Here is a 22682-nt window from a genome sequence, read left to right as displayed (position 1 = left end):
AGGCTGATGCAGTCTCTGGTTTATGTGACCCTTTCTGTCTCTTGGGCTAATATTTTCCCTGTGTCTTTGGTGTTCTTCATTCTCCTTTGCTCCAGGTGGGTTGGGTCCAGTTGATGCATCTTAGATGGCTGCTTGCTAGCTTTTAAGACCCCAGACACCACTCACCAAAGTGGGATGCAAAACATTTTCTTAATAAACTCTGTTATGCCAGTTGACCTAGATGTCCCTTGAAACCATGGTCTTCAGAACCCTGCCCCTCCTACGCTGTTCCTTGAAGCGTTTGGTTGTATTCGGGAAACTTCTTAGCTTTTGGTTTAGTCCAGTTGTGCTGACTTCCCCTGTAGTGTGTGTTGGCCTTCCCTTCACCTAATGTAATTCTTGTCTACTATCTAGTTAGTGAATACCCCTCTCCCTCCCTTCTGACCCTTGTAACCATCAAATAATGTTTTCTTCTGTGTTTAAACTTTTTCTTGAGTTCTTATAATAGTGGTCTTATACAATATTTATCCTTTTGCGACTGACCAAATTCACTCAGCATAATACCTTCCAGATTCCTCCATGTTGTAAGATGTTTCCCTGCTTCATTGTTGTTCTTTATCTTTGTGTAGTATTCCATTGTGTGAATATACTATAATTTGTTTATCCATTCATCCGTCGTTGGGCACCTAGGTGGTTTCCATCTTTTTGCTATCGTGAACAGTGCTGCACATATATCTATTCATGTGACGGCTCTTATTTCTCTAGGATATATTCCAAGGAATGGGATTGCTGGATTGTATGGTACTTCTGTTTCTAGCTTTCTAAGGAAGCGCCAAATTGATTTCCAAAGTGGTTGTACCATTTTACATTCCCGCCAACAGTGTGTAAGTGTTCCAGTCTCTCCACCACCTCTCCAACATTTATTATTTTGTGTTTTTTGGATTAATGCTAGCCTTGTTGGTGTGAGATGGTGTCTCATTGTAGTTTTGATTTGCATTTCTCTAATGGCTAATGATAGTGAGCGTTTCCTCATGTGTCTGTTGTCCGCCTGAATGTCTTCTTTGGTGAAGTGCCTGTTCATATCCTTTGCCCATTTTTTAATTGGGTTATTTATCCTTTAGTTGTTGAGGTTTTGCAGTATCTTGTAGATTTTAGAGATGGAGACGCTCATTGGATTTGTTGTAGCCAAAAATTTTTTGTAGGTTGTCTTTTGACTCTTTTGGTGAAGTCTTTTGATGAGCATAAGTGTTTGATTTTTAGGAGCTCCCAGTTAAGTAGTTTCTCTTCTGGTGTTTGTGCATTGTTATTTATGATTTGTATTCTTTTTATGCCATGGTATTAGGGCCCCTAGCGTTGTCCCTATTTTTTCTTCCATGATCTTTATCATTTTAGATTTTATATTTAGGTCTTAGATCCATTCTGAGTTAGTTTTTATGTATGGTGTGAGGTATGGGTCTTGTTTCTTTTTTTTGCAGATGGATATCCAGTTATGCCAGTACCATTTGTTAAAGAGATTGTCTTTTCCCCATTTAATGGACTTTGGGCCTTTGTCAAATATCAGCTGCTCATAGGTAGATTCAGAGTCTCTTCTGACATCCACTTTGACCTTTTTTTTTTTATTTTCCATTTTTTTAATGACCTTTTGCTTTCTTCATATATGATGTCTTTGATGTCATCCTGTGACTAGTCTGGTCTTCGGTCATTTGTATTCAGTGTGTCAAATCTGCTACAGAGATGGTCTCTAAATTCAGGTGGAATTGGACTCTTGTGGACTTGTTTGTGATATATTAGGTGATTTTAATTCGATGCTCAGATATTTGTGAGGAATAAAGACCCAATTATTGTTTTTATGAGAAAATATAATCCGTTTTATAATGATGTACTTTATAAGATGGGTTCTCCATTACAGAGACAGGTGGGACCTGCTTATATTTACAAAGGGACACGGAAGCTTCTGTAAGTTCTATAAAGTAAATATTTACCTCCTTTTTTATCACAGTAAATTTAGATGTTCTTAAACATAATTTAATTGTATAAAGTCTATATTTAGAATCTGTATTTTCTAGTTTTACGTCTTTCATGTATTTGACATTTCATTGAAATTTTCAAGTTGAACTAAAAAGAGCAAACAAAAGCATCATGTATTAAAGTACTTTAAGAGTAAGATGTTTAGTACTGCTAGTTATGATAGACCAATTTTTTCTTTCTTCTCATGTGTAATCTACTTTTTTTTCAGAGTGAGAAGCTTTTGTTGTATGATACAGTCCAGAGTGAACTAGAGGAGAAGATAAGAAGGCTTGAAGAGGATAGACACAGCATTGATATTACCTCAGGTAAGGGATGATGTGATTGTGGTATTTAATTTGAGTGACACCAAACCTTTTGTTTACTGTAGTGTCTCGTAATACCTTAATCTCTTGATATTCATAATGGCATGAAAATAAAGTGTACTAATAAGCAGGAAAAAGGGAAAGCTTCTAAAGAATTTGATATGGTTGTGACTATTACTTTGATCTGAACTGACACTTTAAAAAGATGTAAGAAAATGAAGCACATGAAAAGGAACAAAATAGAAATGTGACAGGAAACTACCATGAGATTAATATTGGAAGACAGCTACAGTGTATGTTGTTCCTTCTAAGTCTTGAAAGACTGTCATGTGGAAGAAGGAATAAAAACTTTCCTCTTTGGCTCCAGACAAACTAGGACAAATGGATAGAAGTTAACAAGGAGGTAGATTTTTGTCTCAGAAAAAGGAAACACTTTTCAATAATTAGATCCGACCAATGTGATATTGGCTTTTTCAGGAATATTGTGGAAAAGTTTTCTGTGTTGGATGGAAGGTTTACTATAAGCTACTGTTTTTGAATATGTAATATTTCATCTGTCATAAATTTTATGTCTCTGATATAGAGTAGGCATAGTGGAGTGAAACAAGCTGAGCTCTGACACCGGTGCTCTGTCACCTACTAGCTGATTTCCTCATCTGTAAAATGGAAGCAATAAGAATAATTACCTCATAAGTAGCTTTGAGGATTAGGTGAAACAATGCATGCAGTATATGCTTACCAAAGTGCCTGACATATGTTCATCAGGTGGTAGATATTATGCTGCCTGAAGTGCAAGTTATGTTTGCTTTATCAAAAGAAGAGGAAAATTCAGAAGTATATAGCCCCCCATGAAATTATATATAGTTTTATGTATATATACATAGCTACTAATGAAGTTTTTAATGTAAAAACAAATAGCCAGCATGAAATTAGTTAGTTCTTTTTTCTGCTTTGATCTGCAGAAATCCGCTAATACTTGGTGTTTTATTTACTTGCCAGAGTTATGGAATGATGAGCTTCAGTCAAGAAAAAAGAGGAAGGATCCTTTCAGTCCTGACAAAAAGAAGCCAGTTGTTGTATCAGATATCCTTTTCCAACTTTTCTGGGTTTTTTTTCTATCTTTTGTTCTTTTTTTTTTTTTTTGCATTTGTGTACTTTTTTGCATTGTGCATACCTTTGTAACTTTTATTAGTACACATTAACTTTATTTGCATGATTGTATAACAGGCAAAAGGTGATTTATAAAACTGAAGGCAGACATATATAATTTGGATAAACGGTGTGGGGGAGGAGTAGAAATTTAGTCACAATCTCAACTTTGAAAATTAATGTGAATTTATAGCTCACAAAGGCTTTGATGTGAAACAGCTGGTTAGTATATAGCATGGTTGTCTAATTTTCATATATACATTTGAAAAACATGTTTAATGCCTCTGAAATTGGAGTGCCTTTAAATTAATGTGTGTATTCAATCTTGGCATTCCCTACGATGCCACCTCCCTCCCCCCCACCATCTTCCCCGCTCCTCAAAGCAGTGATTAGGTTGGTGGTATATCTTACAATGAGTGGTATCATAGAATTAAGGAAATATGGTTTATGGCATCTGAAGAACTGGAGTGTATTTATCCTGGTACTAAGTTTTTTGCTTACTGTGTCCTGTTTTCTTGTTTTGTTTTGTTTTAATATGCGCAAATAGGCTGCTTGTGTGAGCTAGTTGGATTACTGGCGCCTTTGAATCTCTAACGTTCTGTCACCAGGTGGTTAGATCTGTTACTAGGTATGTGAACCCAGGAGTCTGTTTACTTTTCTTGTATGGGTTCAGCTCAGGTGTTCAGGTAGTTGGTCACCAAGTGGTGGTGCAGGCTCTTACCTACAGTCCTAAACAGGCAGGCGTGATTGAAGTAGGCACAAGTATCCGGCTGCAGTAGGAGGTCATGCGCTGAGCAAGGCAGGGGGCTGATGGCTGCCCCTGAGTATCTGGGAGGAAAGGGTGTCCCTGTTCCCTAGAGTGCGTAGGTAGGTGGGTTTTGCAGCTAGACTGTGGGCACACAGTGCTGTTGGCTGTAAGGACTGGGATGCACTACTTATTCTTGGACCCCTATCGCGGATGGCTAGGTGGCGTGGGTGGAGCCACCAGTCTTCAGGCTCCTAATGTGGGTAGATGAGGACCCTGCTTAATGGGCAGAGCGATGTCAAATGTCATGCACCTGCCACTTCACCATATAGCTGATACAGTTGAAGTTAGCCTTCATGTATATACCCTGTTTTACTGTGGTAATGAGGACCTACGCTGTTGAAATGGGCCCACAGGGGTCTATGCAGGGGTGAAAGGCATTCAAAGTCCATGAACCCCTTATGCCTGTGCCTAGACAAAGGAGCTGTGCCTACCCTAAGTTCTCAGCTTAGGGGAGCTGGCAGATTATTTTTTCCTGTTTGTTAATTTGTTTCCTCTCCAAGGCTGGGAGAATGGCTCAGGGCATATGATGGGTCCTACTTCCGGCCCAGGGGACTCGGCAATGGCTGAAGCCAGTCCAGGACCTGGTGCAGAGTGGGGAGGGGGCAGGTAAATGGAAGAGAGGTTTTTCCCAAAGGGGGTATTTTTTGATCTGCACAGTAGGTCAGACGTATGTACTTATCTTTTGCCAACTGAGCGCCACTTTTCACTGGTTCTGGAGGCCCAAGTAGACTCTCTCCCACTCGGTCTCTCCCGATGTGGAAAATGCCTCCTGAGTGCCACTGCTTGCCTCACTGCACATGCCAGCTGATCCGGCCTGAAGGGTGCCGGCTCCCGACGGATCATGTCCGGCAACTCCTCGCTGCTCCCAAACCATCTCTGCCTCCCCCTGCCACTCAGTCCAATTCCTCAATTTTGCCTTTGATGTTCAGGGCTCCTAGGTTGTCGTATATAATAGATTCACTTTTTTTTCGAGTCTTTGTTGTAAGAGGGACCACCGGAAGCATCTGATTACTCTGCCATCTTGGCCCCTCCCCTCCCTGGTACTGAGTTTTTTGAAGAATAATTTGAAGTCAGAATTCAGCATACCAGAGGATTATGTCCATAAACCATTGTTTCATTCTCTGAAAAACAGAACTTTGGAAGTATAATTAAAAGTATGATATTCTTACAGCTAAATTTACCTTGACTTTTCAACGTCCTTATATAGTTTATATGCTACAAGATCTTGATATTCTTGAAGACTGGACAACAATTAGGAAGGTATGATTAAACAGCAGTGGAACATAGTATATTTTTATAATATACTTTTTAAAAATTCATTTTTTTTTACTAATACATCAAAATATGATTATTATAAAATTGCTTTATTTTTATAATATTCTCTCTAAGGTAGTTATTACAGATAACAGTGGGCTGTAAGAATATTTTAAGAAATTAGAGACATGTCAACAGCTTGACTATATTTTTTTTTCTGTAATAATGTACTTAATAATTTATGCAGAGGGCAGAAAAACATTTAGTGTCTTCGGCTGGGTTCTCTAGAGAAGCAAAACCAGTGAAGTGTATATATACATTTTGTATACATATAGACACACAGACACAGACACACACAGACACACAGACACACAGACACACAGACACACACACAGACACACACAGACACACACAGACACACACAGACACACACAGACACACAGACACACAGACACACAGACACACACACACACACACACACACAGAAGCCGAGAGAGAGAGAGAGATTTATCTCAAGGAAATGGCTCACACGGTTATAGAGGTTGACAAGTCTCAAGTCTGTGGTCAGGCATCAGCCTGGAGGCTTCTCCTGACTCATGTAGCTACAGGGGCTGACGAATTCAAGATCAGCGGGTCAGACAGCAGGCTGCTGGCTCACAGGCTTACAGGCTGATGAATCCAAGATCGGCAGGTAAGAGGGCAGGCTGCTGCCTCACAGGCTGCGGAGTCCGATGAATCCCAAGATCAGCCAGTAATACGGCAGACCGCTAGCTCAAGTCCCAGGAACCAGCGGTCAGATGATGACAATCTGGATGCAGGATCCAGAGTGAGCAAAAGCCAGCAAGCTTTGCCAGAATGTCTGTATATGTTTATATATTGAATGCAGGCCACTCCCCCAAGGAAACTCCCTTTACAACGGATTGGCTGATCACATCAGATCTCATCATGGAGGTGGTTTCATTATATCACAAAATGGAGGATAATTACATCATTACATAGCTGCCAAACTACATCATTATGTAACTGCCAAACCACTGAGACTCATGGCACAACCAAGGTGACACATACAACCTTAACCATCACACTTAAGTTGCCCAAAAATAAGTCAGCATTTCTATGCCTAGTGCTTAGCCCAGTCCTGACTTTTAGAAAGCACTTAATAAATATTTGTTGAATGAACAAAAGTAAATATTTGAACCCTTATTTTGTCTTGTCTTATATCATTAAACATTCAAGAATGATAGGATTTTCTGTGCTTGTTGGAAAGTGGAGACTTGTTTTTCTTATTAAATTATTCCAGTTTTGGAAACCTCTTAGCTGAGAATTAGATGATATTTCAGGTATTGATAACGTGTAGGAGAAATTGTTATTCTTTATATACATTTTTTATGATCTTTGTTGTTACTTGCCATCAAGTCAGTTTTGACTCATGGCAACCCCATGTGTTACAGAGTAGAACTGCTCCATGGGATTTTCTTGGCTATAATCTTAATGGAAGCAAATCAACAGGCCTATCTTCTGTAGTACCGCTGGGTGGGTTTGAAACATCAACCTTTAGGTTTGCAGTTGACTGCAAACTGTGCCATCTAGGGACCTTTATGGTCTTAGACATTAAATATTTATTAAGGCAACTGAAAATTATATTTCACTGTTTTTGTTACTGAGCTAATCAGGAGTGTTATATATATTAAGTATATACCAATATATATTTTTGATCTATGAACTCAGACAACTTCTTTCTTCTTTTTTTTTTATTAAGGCAATGGCTACACTGGGTCCACACAGAGTGAAAACAGAACGTAAGTCATTTAGTCTGAATTCAGAAATCTTCTCTTTGGAGGTTTGTTGAATCAGAGATAAGTCATGTACATACTAGAGAGTTCTTCCATCAATAGTTTCATTTCATCTGTGAACACTATACCTGAAAATATGGGGTATTCTTATGGAGTCTTTTACCTCATTATTATTGTTATTATTGTTAATAATGGATCAGTAATTCACAAAGTAGTTAGTGTTCTTCATGGGCCCAGTAGTGCGCTTGGGAAGCTGTTTGGAGTCCATGGATTGGCTTCAGGGAATCTGTGAACCCTTAGAAATTATATGCAGAATTTCTTCTGTGCGTGCATTTTTCTGAAGAAAGAGATTACAGTGCTGGCAGTGGAATCCATCAAAGAAATTTACCCACCCCTAAGATTTACTAAAATTTTACATCAAGCTATAATTTCTTGGTGTTTTTTAAAGGTCTAAAATCATTGCCTAAGTAGTGACGGATGTTATTGTCTAGGCTAAGTTTCTTTGTTTGTGCCTTCTCTCACTATAGATAAAATTTCCTAACCCATCTATGAACAATCAAACTCGGTTTTTTAAAAAACATATTTTAAATACTAGAAAAGGAATTTCTAGTCACATTTCAACAGATAACGGTAATTTATAAGCGACATTTCCATTTATCTTTAATCCATATCAGGAAATTTCAGCAATATTGTATTAAAGTATTTCCCTTGGAAATTAACTGGAAGGGCAACCTCCTAAATCTCTAGAGCAGTGATTCTTAACATTTTTGGGGGGTCATGGATTCTTCTGAGAGTACGGTTACGCTATTTAATTGCCCCCCAACCCTATTATCTTTAGCATTGCATCCTGTTTGCTTTCTTCATAGCACTCACAACAATTTTTATTTCTTTATTGTATACTTGTTTGTCTTAACAAAGGCTAGAACCAAAGCTTCACAAAGTTCTGAACCACATCTTTTAGCCACAGTTTTATCCCCAGCACCCAGTTTCTCATGTATAGGAAGTGCTCAGAAAGTATTTGTTGAATGAACATACGAATGAATACTTATTGGACACCTTTTACATACCAGGCACTATTTTAAGCTCTGGGGATACAATGATGAAAGAGCTGGGCCTCCTGGAATCTCCTGGAACCTCTTTGAGGGAGGCAGAATAATATATATAAACAAATAATTAACAGGATAATTACAGATTGTAGTAATTGCTATGAAGGGACTATAAGGTTGTGATGAAGATGAATTGAGGCATGGGTAGGATGGTTGGGAAGACCTTTGAAGAAGTGACATTCGAATGATGAAGAGGCACTTAGTTCATGGTATGCTTTTGACAATGTGCTGCCATAAAAAACATTTTTTTTGTTTTCTGCATGAGTTTATCTGAATTATACCAGACCATTTTTAGGATTTAAAAGTGGAAGTCCTACTTAGGACAACTCCCTCTTCAGAATCAAAGGCCTGGGGAACTCTTGGAATCTGTATTAAACTTAGCTTCTTTGTAAGTGTCAGAGGCCTGCCAAACCAAAAAAAACTAAACCCGTTGCCGTCAAGTTGATTCTGACTCATAGTGACCCTGCAGGACAAAGTAGAACTACCCCATAGGTTTCCAAGGAGTGGCTGGTGGATTTGAACAGCTGACTTTCTGGTTAACAGCCAAACGCTTAACAACTCCACCACCAGGACCCCGTCAGAGGTCTGCAGGAGAGATAATATGAGAAATATAATATGGCAATTGAAATTTTAAATTCTACTTAAATTTGACACTAGTAATTTATATTGTACACACTTTTCCTCTGGCACGTGTCCAGTTATTTGATGATTTGATGTTCATTGCTTAGTTTTGTTTAGTAGTTCTATTAAAAACTTAGTGAATTATATAAAAGAATGTAAGAAATAAAATTCGCTCTTTTTTTATTACATTTTGTTATCTAAAAAATATTTTTGGTGTTTTTTCACATGTATTAATGTTAATTCTTAATGTTCTGACCCTTTTATTCTCCTGACAATGTTTTATTAATGTAACAGTTTTTGAACTGATCCCTTTAGCACCTGTGAAACTGGAAAAACATCTGCACAGTGCTAGGTCTGAAGAAGGAAGACTATATTATGATGGTGAATGGTATATACGTGGACAAACGATATGTATTGATAAAAAAGATGAATGTCCTACAAGGTAAAAAGCCTTTATCATTTCAGTGTTGCTCAGTATTGTAGTTTACAATATTGTTGTCAATAAATACTACTTCCATAGTGCATTCACAATGCATCATTTGTTGTCTATAGATCCTTTTTTCACTTGACATATCATTTGATCAACATGTGTATACACCAGCATTAATGTTTATACACCAGAGTTACATATTAAGTTGTGGAATATAAACATAAACACAAGTTGAAATGTTGGAATTATTTAGCCTGCTAAGTGATTCTGCTTGTTAATTCTTATAGTAGATGGCTTGTTACCACTGACTATAATGACCTTTAAACCAAACTAGTACAAATTTTTGGTACAAATTAATCCTTAACTTTTTGGGCGTGTTACAGTATTTTGGATAAAAAATAATTTTTGATTAGAGTGGGAAAGAAAAGGAAAATTAATGAAAACTTTAAGAGTAACGGTAATTAAACTGTTACTTGAAAATTAAAAATTGCTTTAAAAGTCTAGGCTTAAATAATTATGTGCCTAGGCTTAAATAAAGTTTATATAATTATTTATATAGGCTTCTAAATTTTAATTGCTTGTGAGCTTTGGAAAATATTAATGCTAATCACTACTTTTGTTCTTCAGTAGTTTAAGATTTAATTCTTAGAGCAGTAAACTTCTACAGTAAGAAAATACTTTTTTCTAGGAATTTGTGGTATATAAAGCATTTGGGTTTAGGCTAGAATAATCATTTTCCAAATACAGTGGTTTTAATCAGATTATAATTTCATCTTTAAATTTTTAGGATACCAAGAGCATTGTGTGTATTAACTTTTTTCATAGAAGCTCATTGAATTTGATTATATATGATACCCCTGGATTCTTCTTCTTCTTCTTCTTTTTTTTTTTTTTGCTTTTGTGACATTTAAGTACTACGTAGCATAAAAGAGGCTCTAAAAAGAGGTGAAATAGCATAAAGAAGATTAAACACAAATCAATTTTTAAAAATATTTATATGTAAAGTTTAGTTGTGTCAAAAAAAATTCATACAAATACTATAGATGGTAGAGGGATTGGGATTTGGGCTGATATGAGTTGGAGGCATAATACTACATAAGTAAGTGGTTTTAGCTCCTCTCTGTCCCTTTTTTGAGGGAGGGGGTAGAGATGGGGTAGGAACAATGTGCATTTAATAGGCCTAATAGAAAGTAAATTTTTCCATCTCTATTAAGAAAAAAGAGAACATGATCTCTTAAACGTAGAATGTGATATTTTTGACAGCATGCCATAATGGTGCAGCATACTGGTAAATGACAGTTACATATCTGAATCTGCTGTTGTAGTGCAGCCTTTTTTTTTTTCTTTTTTTGCCATTTTGGTTTTATAGTTAGTACTCTAAACTGAGTAGAGGAGGCATATTGTAATTCATTCATTCATTCTTTTTTTTTTTTTTCTCCTTTTAGTGCCATAATTACAACAATTAACCATGATGAAGTTTGGTTTAAGAGGCCTGATGGAAGCAAATCTAAGCTTTACATTTCACAGCTACAGAAAGGAAAATATTCAATTAAACACTCGTAATCATGATTTGAGTGTTATCTAAATCTACCTTATTAGTGTTACCAAGTGTGATGTGCCACAAGAGTAAAAAATGTATTGAATAATTTAATATTCTAATTGAATTGTGAGAGGATGTGTATTTGTAGGTAATACTTTAAGTAGACCTCGTATTGATATGTTATTAAAAGAAACAGTAATCAAATTTTAATCATGATCATCACATTTATTTGTCTCTTAGGTCCAATGACCAATAGATATATGTGGTAGAGGTTTCTAACTAAACTTTTTTCCTTTTTTTTTTTTTAATTATGCAGATTCGTTTTATCTTTAGTGAACTAAGTTGCTAAATGGCTACAATTATCGTAATTTTTTAAATTTTGTGTATCTTTGTCACTCATTGTGTGTTTGTAAATAAGCCTGATGAAATGTTTCCTTTAAATGGTTTATACTAGTACATTAGTGTCAAATTGGAAATGAAATTTAAATATAATATGTTTGAGTATGTATATATGGTATCATCAGCTTATTTAGAACTGATGGTTTTACTTTACAATCTTGTTTTACCCAAAATTAAGCTATTGGGTTTGAAAGCTAAAAGGAGCACTTTTGTAGACTAGCAGATTTCCTTCTCTTTTTTGATTGTATGGTGGTGACCTATTTTTACAAATTACAATGTTAATTAGTAAAATTAGTGTCAAGTAATGACATGCTTCTACAGTACCTGTATTTCTTGTGAACCTTTAGAGGGCAGATATTTATGCCTGGTATTTATGATGCAATATATAAATGGTGGACAGTAACTGACAGTATTGTGTGCTTGCTGTCCATGTCTGATCTTTTGGAACGGATTTTTAGTAAGCATTTTCCAGAGGTAAAGCTAGGTCTTTATTCTAATTTTATTCCTAGGGCAAAATAGACAGGGATAACTTCCTTGAATCTATTCCCAAATTAATATTTTTATCTTCAGTGTTTTTACACTTTAAGGCCATTTGGTGCAATTTTGAAAGTGTTGGCCTCCCTTTCCTTAGCCACATTCAAAATTAACTCCCAAAGCCTCAGGAACGGTTAAAAGGGCCAAAACCCTCAATATGGCTGTACAGTTTGATGGCTGTAGTATATAGTTAGGGTATAACCAAAACAAGTATTCCTGGTGGTCTTGTGCACTTTAATTTTTGTTACAGTGACACTTAAGAGGATGAGGAAGAAATCTAGTTGTTAACACTTAGGGCAGGAATATCTGCGTTGTTCTGTTTTTTGTTTTGTTTTTTTTAACTCTTTTACCTCTGCAAACATTTTCCTGTGCAGATCACTACTTCACAGTTGCCAAATTTTAAAATATTTGACTTCTGAAACCATTATCAGCAAAGTAATGTTACTTTGTTCTGTTTCTAATTAACCTTAGCAAGTATGTATAATGTCATAATCCAATAGTATTTGACCGTACTTATGTATACAATATTTGATAAGCATTTTTAATAAGATTTGTATTTTTAAATTTAGTATATAATAAAAAGATGTGTTTGAGTGTCATTTGTAGTGTCTTAAATTACTTATGCATATTTAGTTCTTTATTATTTACAACCCGTCTGCTTCTAAGAAGGATTTGAGCCAATTTACAGTAATAGATAAGGAGTGCTGGAGTGCTGAACAAATGTTTCTGTTTCCCTAAACCACAATCCAACCTCTACTGGGGCATATTTACATGCTCATGACAGTAATTTTATTTAATTAAAAGAAATCTATACACATATTATACTTTAATAAAAATGTACTATATCTAAGTTCTGAAATTCTAAATAGAAAATATTTATTTAAAAAATTATGATTTAGTATATTTACTTTCAAAGCTTTAATATTTATATATAACTACTCTGTCATAATATTAAGATTCATATGCTTGTCTATGATTGTTGTTAGTTGTCATCAAGTCAGTTCTGACTCATGGGATCCCACGTGTGCAGAGTAGAACTGCTTCATGGGGTTTTCAAGGCTGTGACCTTTCGGAAGTAGATCACCAGGCCTGTCTTCCAAGGCGCCTCTGGGTGGGTTTGAACGCCAACCTTTGGGCTAGTAGTCAAGTGCTTAACCATTTGCGCCACCCAGGGACTCCTTATCTGTGATTAAAGTACTATAAAATTATTTTATTATTGACAGTTTGAGATTAGTGTCCTGTCATAAGGTTTCATGTAGGAGAATTGTTAGAAACTATGAAATGTGATATAGCTGCTGCAATGTTAATGACCATCCTCTGTCTTAGTACCAATTTATGGGCTTTTCCTGTGTCACCTCCCAGTTTTTCATATTCAGTCCACCCCTTCTTGCCATTTTCTAATTAAAAAAAAAAAAATCCAATCATCACTAATCCAGTTTATCACTAATAATTGTTACCCCCAACCCAATGCCGTCGAGTCGATTCTGACTCATGGTGACCCTTTAAGACAGAGTAGAGCTGCCCTCTAGGGTTTTCAAGACTAATCTTTACAGGGGCAGACTGCCACATCTTTCTCCTGCAGAGCAGCTGGTAGGTTCCAACCACAGAACCTTCAGGTAGCAGCCAAGTGCTTAACCACTGTGCCACCAGAGCTACCCATTATTGGTACACTGCTCATTCAGTGGGCTGGGCAGTGGGTACTTTTCATTGCAGCCTTCCTCATGTACAAGTTTGTTCTGATGTGCATATTGTTACTCAGAACTCAAACGCCACTGACAGAACAATGTACATGTTGTTGATAATTATTTAATAAAAACAGGGAAGTTGGCTGATAGATTTCTAAGATTTTGGTTTTTTTGACCCCATAAGTCCAGTACAATAACATTGAACTAAAATGGATTTCTCTTATAAGGAAAATGGATGTAGAATGAATACAAATTATTTTAATTTTTAAAAATAAACTCTAAAATATAAAAAAAAATATGAAAGCTCAGAATAGTGTTAGAGAAAATGCATGTTCCTTATATTTTCTTTATGATCAACTACAGGAATTGTGGCTGGTACATCAGGTGGGGTTACAGGACAATTCCTTCACTGGTCACTGTGAGCCAGAATCTTGCCCTCTACTTCATGACCCCAGAAACTAAAATTTTATCTAGGTGACTGAAGAACGGGGTATCAGGATTGAAGGAAGACTCATTAACAACCTGTGATTTGCAGATAACACAACCTTGCTTGCTGAAAGTGAAGAGGACTTGAAGCACTTACTGATGAAGACAAAAGACCACAGCCTTCAGTATAGATTAATACACCTCAACATAAAACAAAAATCCTCACAACTGGACCAGTAAGCAACATCATGATAAACAGAGAAAAGACTGACGTTGTGAAGGATTTCATTTTACTTGGATTCACAATCAACACCCACGGTAGTAGCAGTAAAGAAATCAAAAGATGCATTGCATTGGGCAAATCTGTTGCAAAAGACTTCTTTAAAGTGTTGAAAAGCCAGGATGTCACCTGGAAGACTAAGGTGTGCTTAACCCAAGCCATGGTGTTTTCAGTTGCCTCATATGCACACGAAAGCTGGACAATGAATAAGGAAGACCGAAGAATAATTGACATCTTTGAATTATGGTGTTGGTGAAGAATATTGACTATACTATGGACTGCCAAAAGAATAAACAAATCTGTCTTGGGAGAAATTCAGGCAGAATGCTCCTTAGAAGCAAGGATGGCGAGACTACGTCTCACATACTTTGGACATGTTACCAGGAGGGACCAGTCCCTGGAGAAGGACGTCATGCTTGGTAAAGTAGAGGATCAGCGAAAAAGAGAAAGTTTCTCAGCAAGATGGATTGACCCAGTGGCTGCAACAATGGACTCAAGCATCACGATTGTGAGGATGGCTCAGGACCGGCATTGTTTTGTTCTGTTGTACATAGGGTCACTATGAGCCGGAACCAACTCCACAGCACTTAACAATGACAGCAGGTGACTGTGCTATGGGGGCGTTTACTGACCAGCCCACAGTGGATTGAAGTGTACAGCAGAGTGTCATTTTTGTAATTTACATTGGGAAGTGAGGATGGTGCTGGACCAGGCAGTGTTTCTTTTTGTTGTACATAGGGTTGCTGTCTTAGTTATCTAGTGCTGCTATAACAAATATCACAAGTGGATGGCTTTAAGAAAGAGAAATTTATTTTCTCACAATCTAGTAGGCTAGAAGTTTAAATTCAGGGCATCAGCTCCAGGGGAAGTCTTTCTCTCTGTCAGCTCTGGAGGAAGGTCCTTCTCATCAATCTTCCCCTGGACTAGGAGCTTCTCTGCGCAGGAACCCCAGGTCCAAAGGACACACTCTGCTCCCGGCACTGCTTTCTTGGTGGCATGAGGTCCCCCTGTCTCTCTGCTCACTTCTCTCTTTTATATCTCAAAAGAGATTGGCTCACAATCCAATCTTGTAGATTGAGTCCTGCCTCATTAACATAACTACTGCCTATCCCACCTCATTAACATCATAGAAGTAGGATTGTATGGCAAATATATAAGGAGTAAAACACGTCAGAAGCGGAATTTGTTGCAATGGCTCCAGACTCATGGAAGCATGGGACTTTGTAAGAGAAAGAGCATAGGGGCATGGGAAGTGAAATGTTTGATTCTTAGATGATTACTTTGGTTGTTGTTACCTGTAATGGCTGAAAGAAAATTAGAGATGTTATGCTGCATTTGAGGGCAGAAAAGCTGCATCTGGAGTGGCCTGGGACAAAAGCCAGGTTGATTAAGCAAAATGATTGATAGGGGGCCAGGGCCTACCGGTTCTACCCAGCCAGATGCCTGAGGCCATATGCATATGAATGGGAAGATAGTTGAGGGGTGGAGAAGAGAAGATGACACTGGAACATTTTTCAAAGGGTTAAGTATTTATTTGAAATTACTGTGGATATTGATGTTTCTCCTACTTAGTGTTGTGAAGTAGACATAGAAATGAATATTGAGTATTATAGATAACAGAGAGCATGCAACTCCACCTTCAGATGGTACTTGATTGGATATGCTGAAAGGGGAACTAGAGAGAAACACAGGCTGTTGGTTTGAATGCAGTAAACCAAACCCAACCCATTGCTATGTAGGACAGAGTAGAACCACCCCATTTCCAAGGAGTGGCTGATGGATTCGAACTGCTCACCTTTTGGTTAGCAGCTATGGCTCTTAACCACTGTGCCACTAGGGCTCCTTGAATGCAGTAGCCTTGTGTATAGCTTATCAGGGGGCCTTAGGTTGAAAACCTGAGCCTCACCCAGGAATTTTGCCTTTGAAAAGACACGAAGACCTACCCAGAACTTCTGAGAGAACAGAAGATTTGAAGGAAGGACCTGCGAGGAAAAAAAAAAAGACTGTTTTGCTTTTTGAATTTCAAGCCAGCCAAGTGGTTTGCCTTTGGGTGCATTGAGGCAGGAAAAGTCAGTGCCCATTAGAAGAAACACCCTTCCGGGACTGAACATTAAAGGGAGCCGGTGAGTAGACAGCTTGGTATACTCGCCTGTGGTGACCACCTGGGTCCACCCAATGAGTGAAAATGGGGGAAGTGCAGCAATGAAGAGATGGGCTGAGTTTGGACATGTTCCACTGGCACCCATTGACCTAGCCTACGGGGGCTAGGGATGAGAGAGAAAGGACTGGGTAGTCAGAAGTGCAGGGAGGTGTGTGAACGCCTGAGCCTATGGCTGGTACCCATTTTGACCTAGCTTGGATGGCTAGGGATGAGCTGACAAGAACCTGACTGAATCAAGAGAAAGATACTTGACACCACGAGCTGGTGTAAGATTGCTGCAATTTGATGGCTTGCTCTGGACTGGACTTTACTTATGGATGCAGATGCTCAAAGTTCCAACCGGAACCAAAAATTTGTCAGATAAAGGAACATGCTAGTCTCCTCAAAGTACTAGTTTGATAGGGGTGGGCAAATTAAACATTGGCTATCTAAAATGCGAGGAGATAAAGGCATGAAGTGGCTGGCTTATATGCCTTTTGTGGGTAGGCATAGACTCAAAATGCGGGGGACAAGGGAGGATCCCCACTGAACAGTTTCCTCTTTTCCTGATAGGTCTGGGGAAGAGAGGGTAGGGGAAGATGTTGATAGGATTATATAACTCAGCTGTGAGTTGATCGTTAGCAGGGTTAATTGTGATTGTAAAAACTAATTGTAGAGGCTGTAAGTGTGAAAGAGTGGACTAAGTGGGGAGGCACTGCTGGACTGGAGTACAGTGGCTGAAACTAAAGTCCCTGAAAATTTTTGCAATGCTGATACCTCGTGAGGCTCAGAGCAAGGGAATATTCTTCTCTCAGTTAGACTTGACCAGACACCAGAAAGGGTGAAGAGATGAATTTTTGGAGACCCTGACCAGATCAGATGGATACTTGCAACAGACCTGAATGGCTGGTACCTGAGTAACCTCACCCTTAGGACTCTTTGCCCTGTTGAAGGACTAATTGTTAATAACTGTTTTGGACTGGTAAAATGATTGGAAGGGGGAAGTTAATCCTTCAAGTATGAAAGGGCCAAAGGCTAGAAGAACCAGGGGGTGGCCTGCAGTACAGTGAATTACTTAATATGGCCCTTCTAGCCATAGTCTTTGTGACTTCAACACAATGATTGGGTGGGACCATGCAAACAAGGTGTATGGGACTATAACAAGGGGATTGGTCAGTTTTACCATCCTGCTAGGCTTAAAATGAGCCATCCCAGAGGCAGGAAGAGAGGTTCTCAACACCATGAGGAAAGAAGAGCTAGGAGTAGAACGCGTCCTTTGGACCCAGGATCCCTGTGCTGAGAAGCTCCTGGAACCAGGAGGCCAAAAGAGAGCTGTAACACTGAAGACAGCGAGAAGCAGCATCAGAGAAATGGCAGCAGCAGAGGCAGGAGGTTGGCAGGAGACTGGTAGGAGACAGCGTGGTGGACTTCCTGGCCCAAAGAGCAAGAAAGCTGAGTACCTTCGGGCAGGAGGCTTGCTGGTGGAGTGGGGTGCCTCCAGGCACTTTGTAGAGCTAAGTTTGCCAACCCACGGAGCTAGAGCTGAGCACCTTCAGTCCCAGGCTTACTGTGGAATGGAGTGCCTCTGGGCACTTATCAGCAGAACTAAAAGTTTTGTAACACTTACCAAGCAGGGCAGAGGCTGAGGGCTAGAGAGAGGCTTGCCTGCAGGCATGGATGAGAAGAGGCTGTTCTGATCAAAGAACTGAATCCTGAGCATTCCTGAACCTGAATTTTAACCTGTTACTTCCCTAATAAACCCCATAGCTGTGAATATTGTCTGTGAGTTCTGTGTGGCCATTGCCATGAATTATCAAACTCACCAGAGAAGTAGAGAGTGCTGTGGGAGGGATGATTGTTGTCAGAATTGGTAAAAAGGTTGGAGAGTGGAGGCATGTCTGACCTCTGCCTCATAGGACTCAGCCTTGGGCCATTGATCTTGATTCTCCTTCCCCCTTGTGAAGCTAGACAAGGAGGTCAGACACCCTCACACCATTTTTACAATCTAATATAGGTTTGAGGTTGGTGACCTTGACAGGAGACTGTTGCATTCTCCTGAAGAAAGAAGTGCTATATAACTCTAGTCCAGAAGTAGGCCACACGGTAGCATTTCATCTCTGCTAGTAAAGACGATAAATTATGTTAAACTGCTGAGAAAATCAGATCCTTAAGCAGAAGCTAAATGACATCTACTATTAGAGGGATGTTGAAAAAAATTGTATTTCATTTATTATTGAAAGACAACTTGAAAATGGCATTTTTAATGACAAAAATAGTAAAGTGCTTGCACATATTTGAAGAGAAATCTATGATTTCGGGTGTATTAAGTTTAAGTCCATCTATGGACGTCTTAGGCTGGGTTTTCTGAGAAGTGAAATCAGGGAAGCGTGTATATTTGTTTGTATATATATGTATATATGTATATATGTTTGGAGAGAGAGATTTATGTTATGGGAATGGCTCATGTGGTTGTACAGGCTGGAAAGTCCCAAGTCTGTGAGTCGGGCTGGAGGCTTCTCCTAACTCACATAGCTGCAGTGGCTGACGAACCCAAGATTGGCAGGTAAGATGGCAGGCTGCTGCCTCACAGGCTGCAGAGGCTGACAAATCCCAAGATCGGCAGGTAAGCTGCTAGCTCAACTCCCAAGAACTGGAGGTCAGATGAACAGGAGCCGGGAGCAGGATCCAGAGTGAGCAAAAGTCCACGAGCTTTGCCAGAAAGTGCACCTATGTTAGATGCAGCTTACACCCCCAAGGAAACTCCCCTTCAACTGATTGGCTTCTCATAGCAGATCTCATCATGGAGGTGATTATATTATATCAGATCTCATTATGGAGGTGATTACATCATTACATAGCTGCCAGAGTACATTGTAATTGCCAAACCACTGAGAATCATGGCCCAGTCAAGTTGACACGCAACCTTAACCATCACAATGAGTAATTGTGTTTGTTAAGAAAAATCTTTTTTTTTAAGACTTCAGGCATCGTTTAAATTATTCACTGCCTACAGCAGTTTTTGACTTGAAGCTTATGCTCCATGGCGTTAAATTGTATTTCATAAATATATTTATGATATATATGTACATATAATACAGACAACTTGGTTTGGGCCTTTCCTGCGCAGCACTTGAGCTGCACCCTGTCTCAGGCCTAATGGTTCTGTTGAGGTGTCAGGCTTCTCACATAAAGGAGAGCCCAAAGGCTGTGTCCACTCACCTTTCCACTCCTTTTAGAGTTCTCTTCCTCTTCTCTGGTGTAGCTGCCCAAGGGAAATTTCAGTGACGGTCGTGGCCCATGTCCACGGCCTTGCAAGGCTGCCAAGTGGAAAGGAGACCCAAGAAGGTAAGGCTGCTGCTCTGGCCATTGCCAGCACAGTGCGTGTCCTGTCCTGTCCTGTCCTGTCCTGGTTCTCTGGACTTTCTCTTTTGCTGCCTCCACGCAGAGAATTTTAAAAGACTCTGTAAATTTCTATGCCCCATATTGGTTGTTTTTATGTCAATTAAATAGAACCAGGCATAGCAGAACCTGTTATTTACATTGAAGGAATATTCTATGTACTTATCTACACTTTCATTTTTCTTTCTTTTTTTTAACATCATGTATCTTTGTGATCTTTCCATATCAGCCTCCAGAGATCTACCTCATTGTTTTTAATGACTGCACGATATTAATTTCAATGGAACAACCATATAGAATTCCATGGTATAGAATACCAGCACAATATTGATGGACATTCAGGTTGTTCCTTTCTCCCTTTCTTCCTTCCCTCCTACCTTTTCTTCCTTCTTACCAACAAGGCTGAAGTGAATTCTCTTATACATATATCTTTAACCATGTGAAACAATATATTTGTAGCATAAATTTCAAGTAGAATTGCTGAGTAAAATGGTAGAAATGGTAGGGGAATTTTAATTTTATTAGATATTGCCAAATTTCTCTGCAAGTAAATTGTAGCAATTTACATTCCCACTAATAGTATATGAGGATGCCTGTTTTTCCTGATCTTCAGAAACATTGGGCTAATTGACTTTCAAGGTCGTCTTTGCTGTGCTCTTCTTATACCTTCTCTCTGTTGATTTTCCTCCAGGCTGCATGCTAGGCTGTCTTTCCAGTCCTGTTAAAAGGTTTCACTCACTTCACTGGCTTCAGCTACAACCTATGTCCTGACAAATCCCAAATCTGAATCTCTACCCTTGCCCTAGTTACATGTTTCAAATTGCCTGCTAGGCATTTCCATCTATATGTTCTTCACACTTTTTAAACATAACACATAACCTGATGTTTTTCCTCTTCACATCCCTCCTCCAATCCTAAATGTGTTACTCTTGGGTTCCCACCCTTGACTCATTCTATAACCACCCATCCAAATTCATACCTTGGAGAGGCTATGACAGGTGGCTAAACCCAGGGACTTTGGAGCCAGATTCTTTGTGTACAAACTCTGCCACTTACCAGCTGTATGACCTTGGGCAATTTGTTAACCTCTGTGTGCCTCACTTTCCTCATCTGAAAATGAAGATAATATTTCATACTTCTTAGAATTATGGTGAGGATTAAATGAATTAATGTATGTCAAGTCGTTAGAACAGTGCCTGCTACGTGGTAAGCCCTATGTAATGACTGTTCGCCCATGGAACCAGAAGTCAAGAATTCAAACGACATACTGCATTAGACAAATTTGCTGCAAAAGACCTCTTTAAAGTGTTAAAAAGCAAAGATGTCACCTTGAGGACTAAGGTGTGCCGGACCCAAGCCATGGTATTGTCTATCGCTTCACATGCATGTGAAACCTGGACAATGAATAAGGAAGACCGAAGAATAATTGATGCCTTTGAATTATAGTATTGGCAAAGAATATTGACTCTACCATGGAGTGCCAGAAGGACGAGTAAATCTGTCTTGGAAGAAGTATAGCCAGAATGCTCCTTACAAGCGAGGATGGTGAGACTTCGTCTCAATGTACTTTGGACAAGTTATCAGGAGGGACCAGTCCCTGGAGAAGGACATCATGCTTGGTAAGTAGAGGGTCAATGAAAAAGAGGAAGACTGTCAATGAGATGGATTGACACAGTGGCTACAACAATGGGCTCAATCAAGCATAATAATTGTGAGGATGGCGCAGGACCGGTTAGTGTTTCTTTCTGTCGTACATAGAGTTGCTCTGAGTCGGAATTGACTCAACGTCACCTAACAACAACAACAATGGCTGTATATTTCGACTCCCCACTCCCCACTTCTATTTAATTACCAAGCCCTATAGATTCTAGAAGTCCCTGGGTGGCACAAATGGGTAAGTCCTTGGCTACTAAATGAAAGGTTGGCGGTTCAAATCCACCCAGAGGTCCCTGGGAAGAAAAGCCTGGAGATCTACTTCCAAAAGTTCACGTTCATTGAAAACCTACGGAGCATAGTTCTACTCTGAAACACATGGGGTCATCATGAGTCAGAATCAACTCGATAGCAACTGGTGATGGTGGTGGCTAGATTCTAACCCTGAAACATTTCTTGAAATCATACTCTTTTTTTTTTTCCAGGCCCATGAATGCTGCCCTAATTCAAATCTTTACTATATTTTACTGGGATAATTGTAATAGCCTAACTCGTCTCCTTGCTTCTTGCCCTTTCCCTCTCCACATTATTATTGCTTTACAGAAAATGTTATATTTCTAAAACTCAGAACTTAGCTCGTACTCTCTGCTGTACTTCCATTGTTTTACCTGCCCAGCATTACAGCTCCCCTTTGGGAAATGCTTTTTCCCTCATTCCAACCACGTGGTTCCAATGGGAGCATCCATTTCTCTCATGCCCCACTCTTACTGGTATAGCTGATGGGGCTAGGTGGGCATGTAATTCAGGTTGCCCCAATTAGAATCCTTCCATGGGATTTCTCAAACTGTAACTGTGGAAAGAGAGTCAGTTTCTCTGGTGTTGAAACTGGAAAGACAACAAAGTTTGGAAATTGTTGGCAATTAAGTTTTCCACCCTGTGGAGAAAGCTGACCCAGATGAAGAGATGAGAGGTGGGCATTGCTTAGCATTTAAGTTCCTGATTCCAGTTGACATGTAGTCTATCTGCACCAGTCTTCCTCATGTTACATGGGTCTTGTAATAAATTCCCCTTTTTCTAAATTTTTTTGAGCTGTGTTTCTGATTCTTGCCACATTGATAATAAACACTAGGGCTTCATATTCTGTTGATTTCCTTCT

General features: G+C 39.0%; 1 protein-coding gene across 2 annotated transcripts in view; it reads left to right on the top strand.

The window, feature by feature from the left end:
• BRMS1L (BRMS1 like transcriptional repressor) overlaps positions 1–12959 on the top strand; it is a 34621-nt gene extending 21662 nt beyond the window's left edge. Inside the window, exons 5-10 of one of the 2 annotated variants that reach the window (XM_023731456.1) lie at positions 2216–2312; positions 3309–3392; positions 5462–5526; positions 7280–7319; positions 9335–9482; positions 10916–12959. In XM_023731456.1, coding sequence (XP_023587224.1) covers positions 2216–2312; positions 3309–3392; positions 5462–5526; positions 7280–7319; positions 9335–9482; positions 10916–11033 — 552 coding nt within the window. In that variant the 3' untranslated portion in view covers positions 11034–12959. The remainder of the gene's footprint in view (positions 1–2215; positions 2313–3308; positions 3393–5461; positions 5527–7279; positions 7320–9334; positions 9483–10915) is intronic. The other variant, XM_004376503.1, reaches the window with a different exon arrangement.
• Positions 12960–22682: the final 9723 nt, after the last annotated feature.

The sequence above is a fragment of the Trichechus manatus genome, unplaced genomic scaffold (genome assembly GCF_000243295.1).
Source record: "Trichechus manatus latirostris isolate Lorelei unplaced genomic scaffold, TriManLat1.0 scaffold00043, whole genome shotgun sequence".
NCBI lineage: Eukaryota > Metazoa > Chordata > Mammalia > Sirenia > Trichechidae > Trichechus > Trichechus manatus.
The sequence above is the reverse complement of the archived record's forward strand: the minus strand, read 5'-3'. Positions and strand labels throughout refer to the sequence as shown.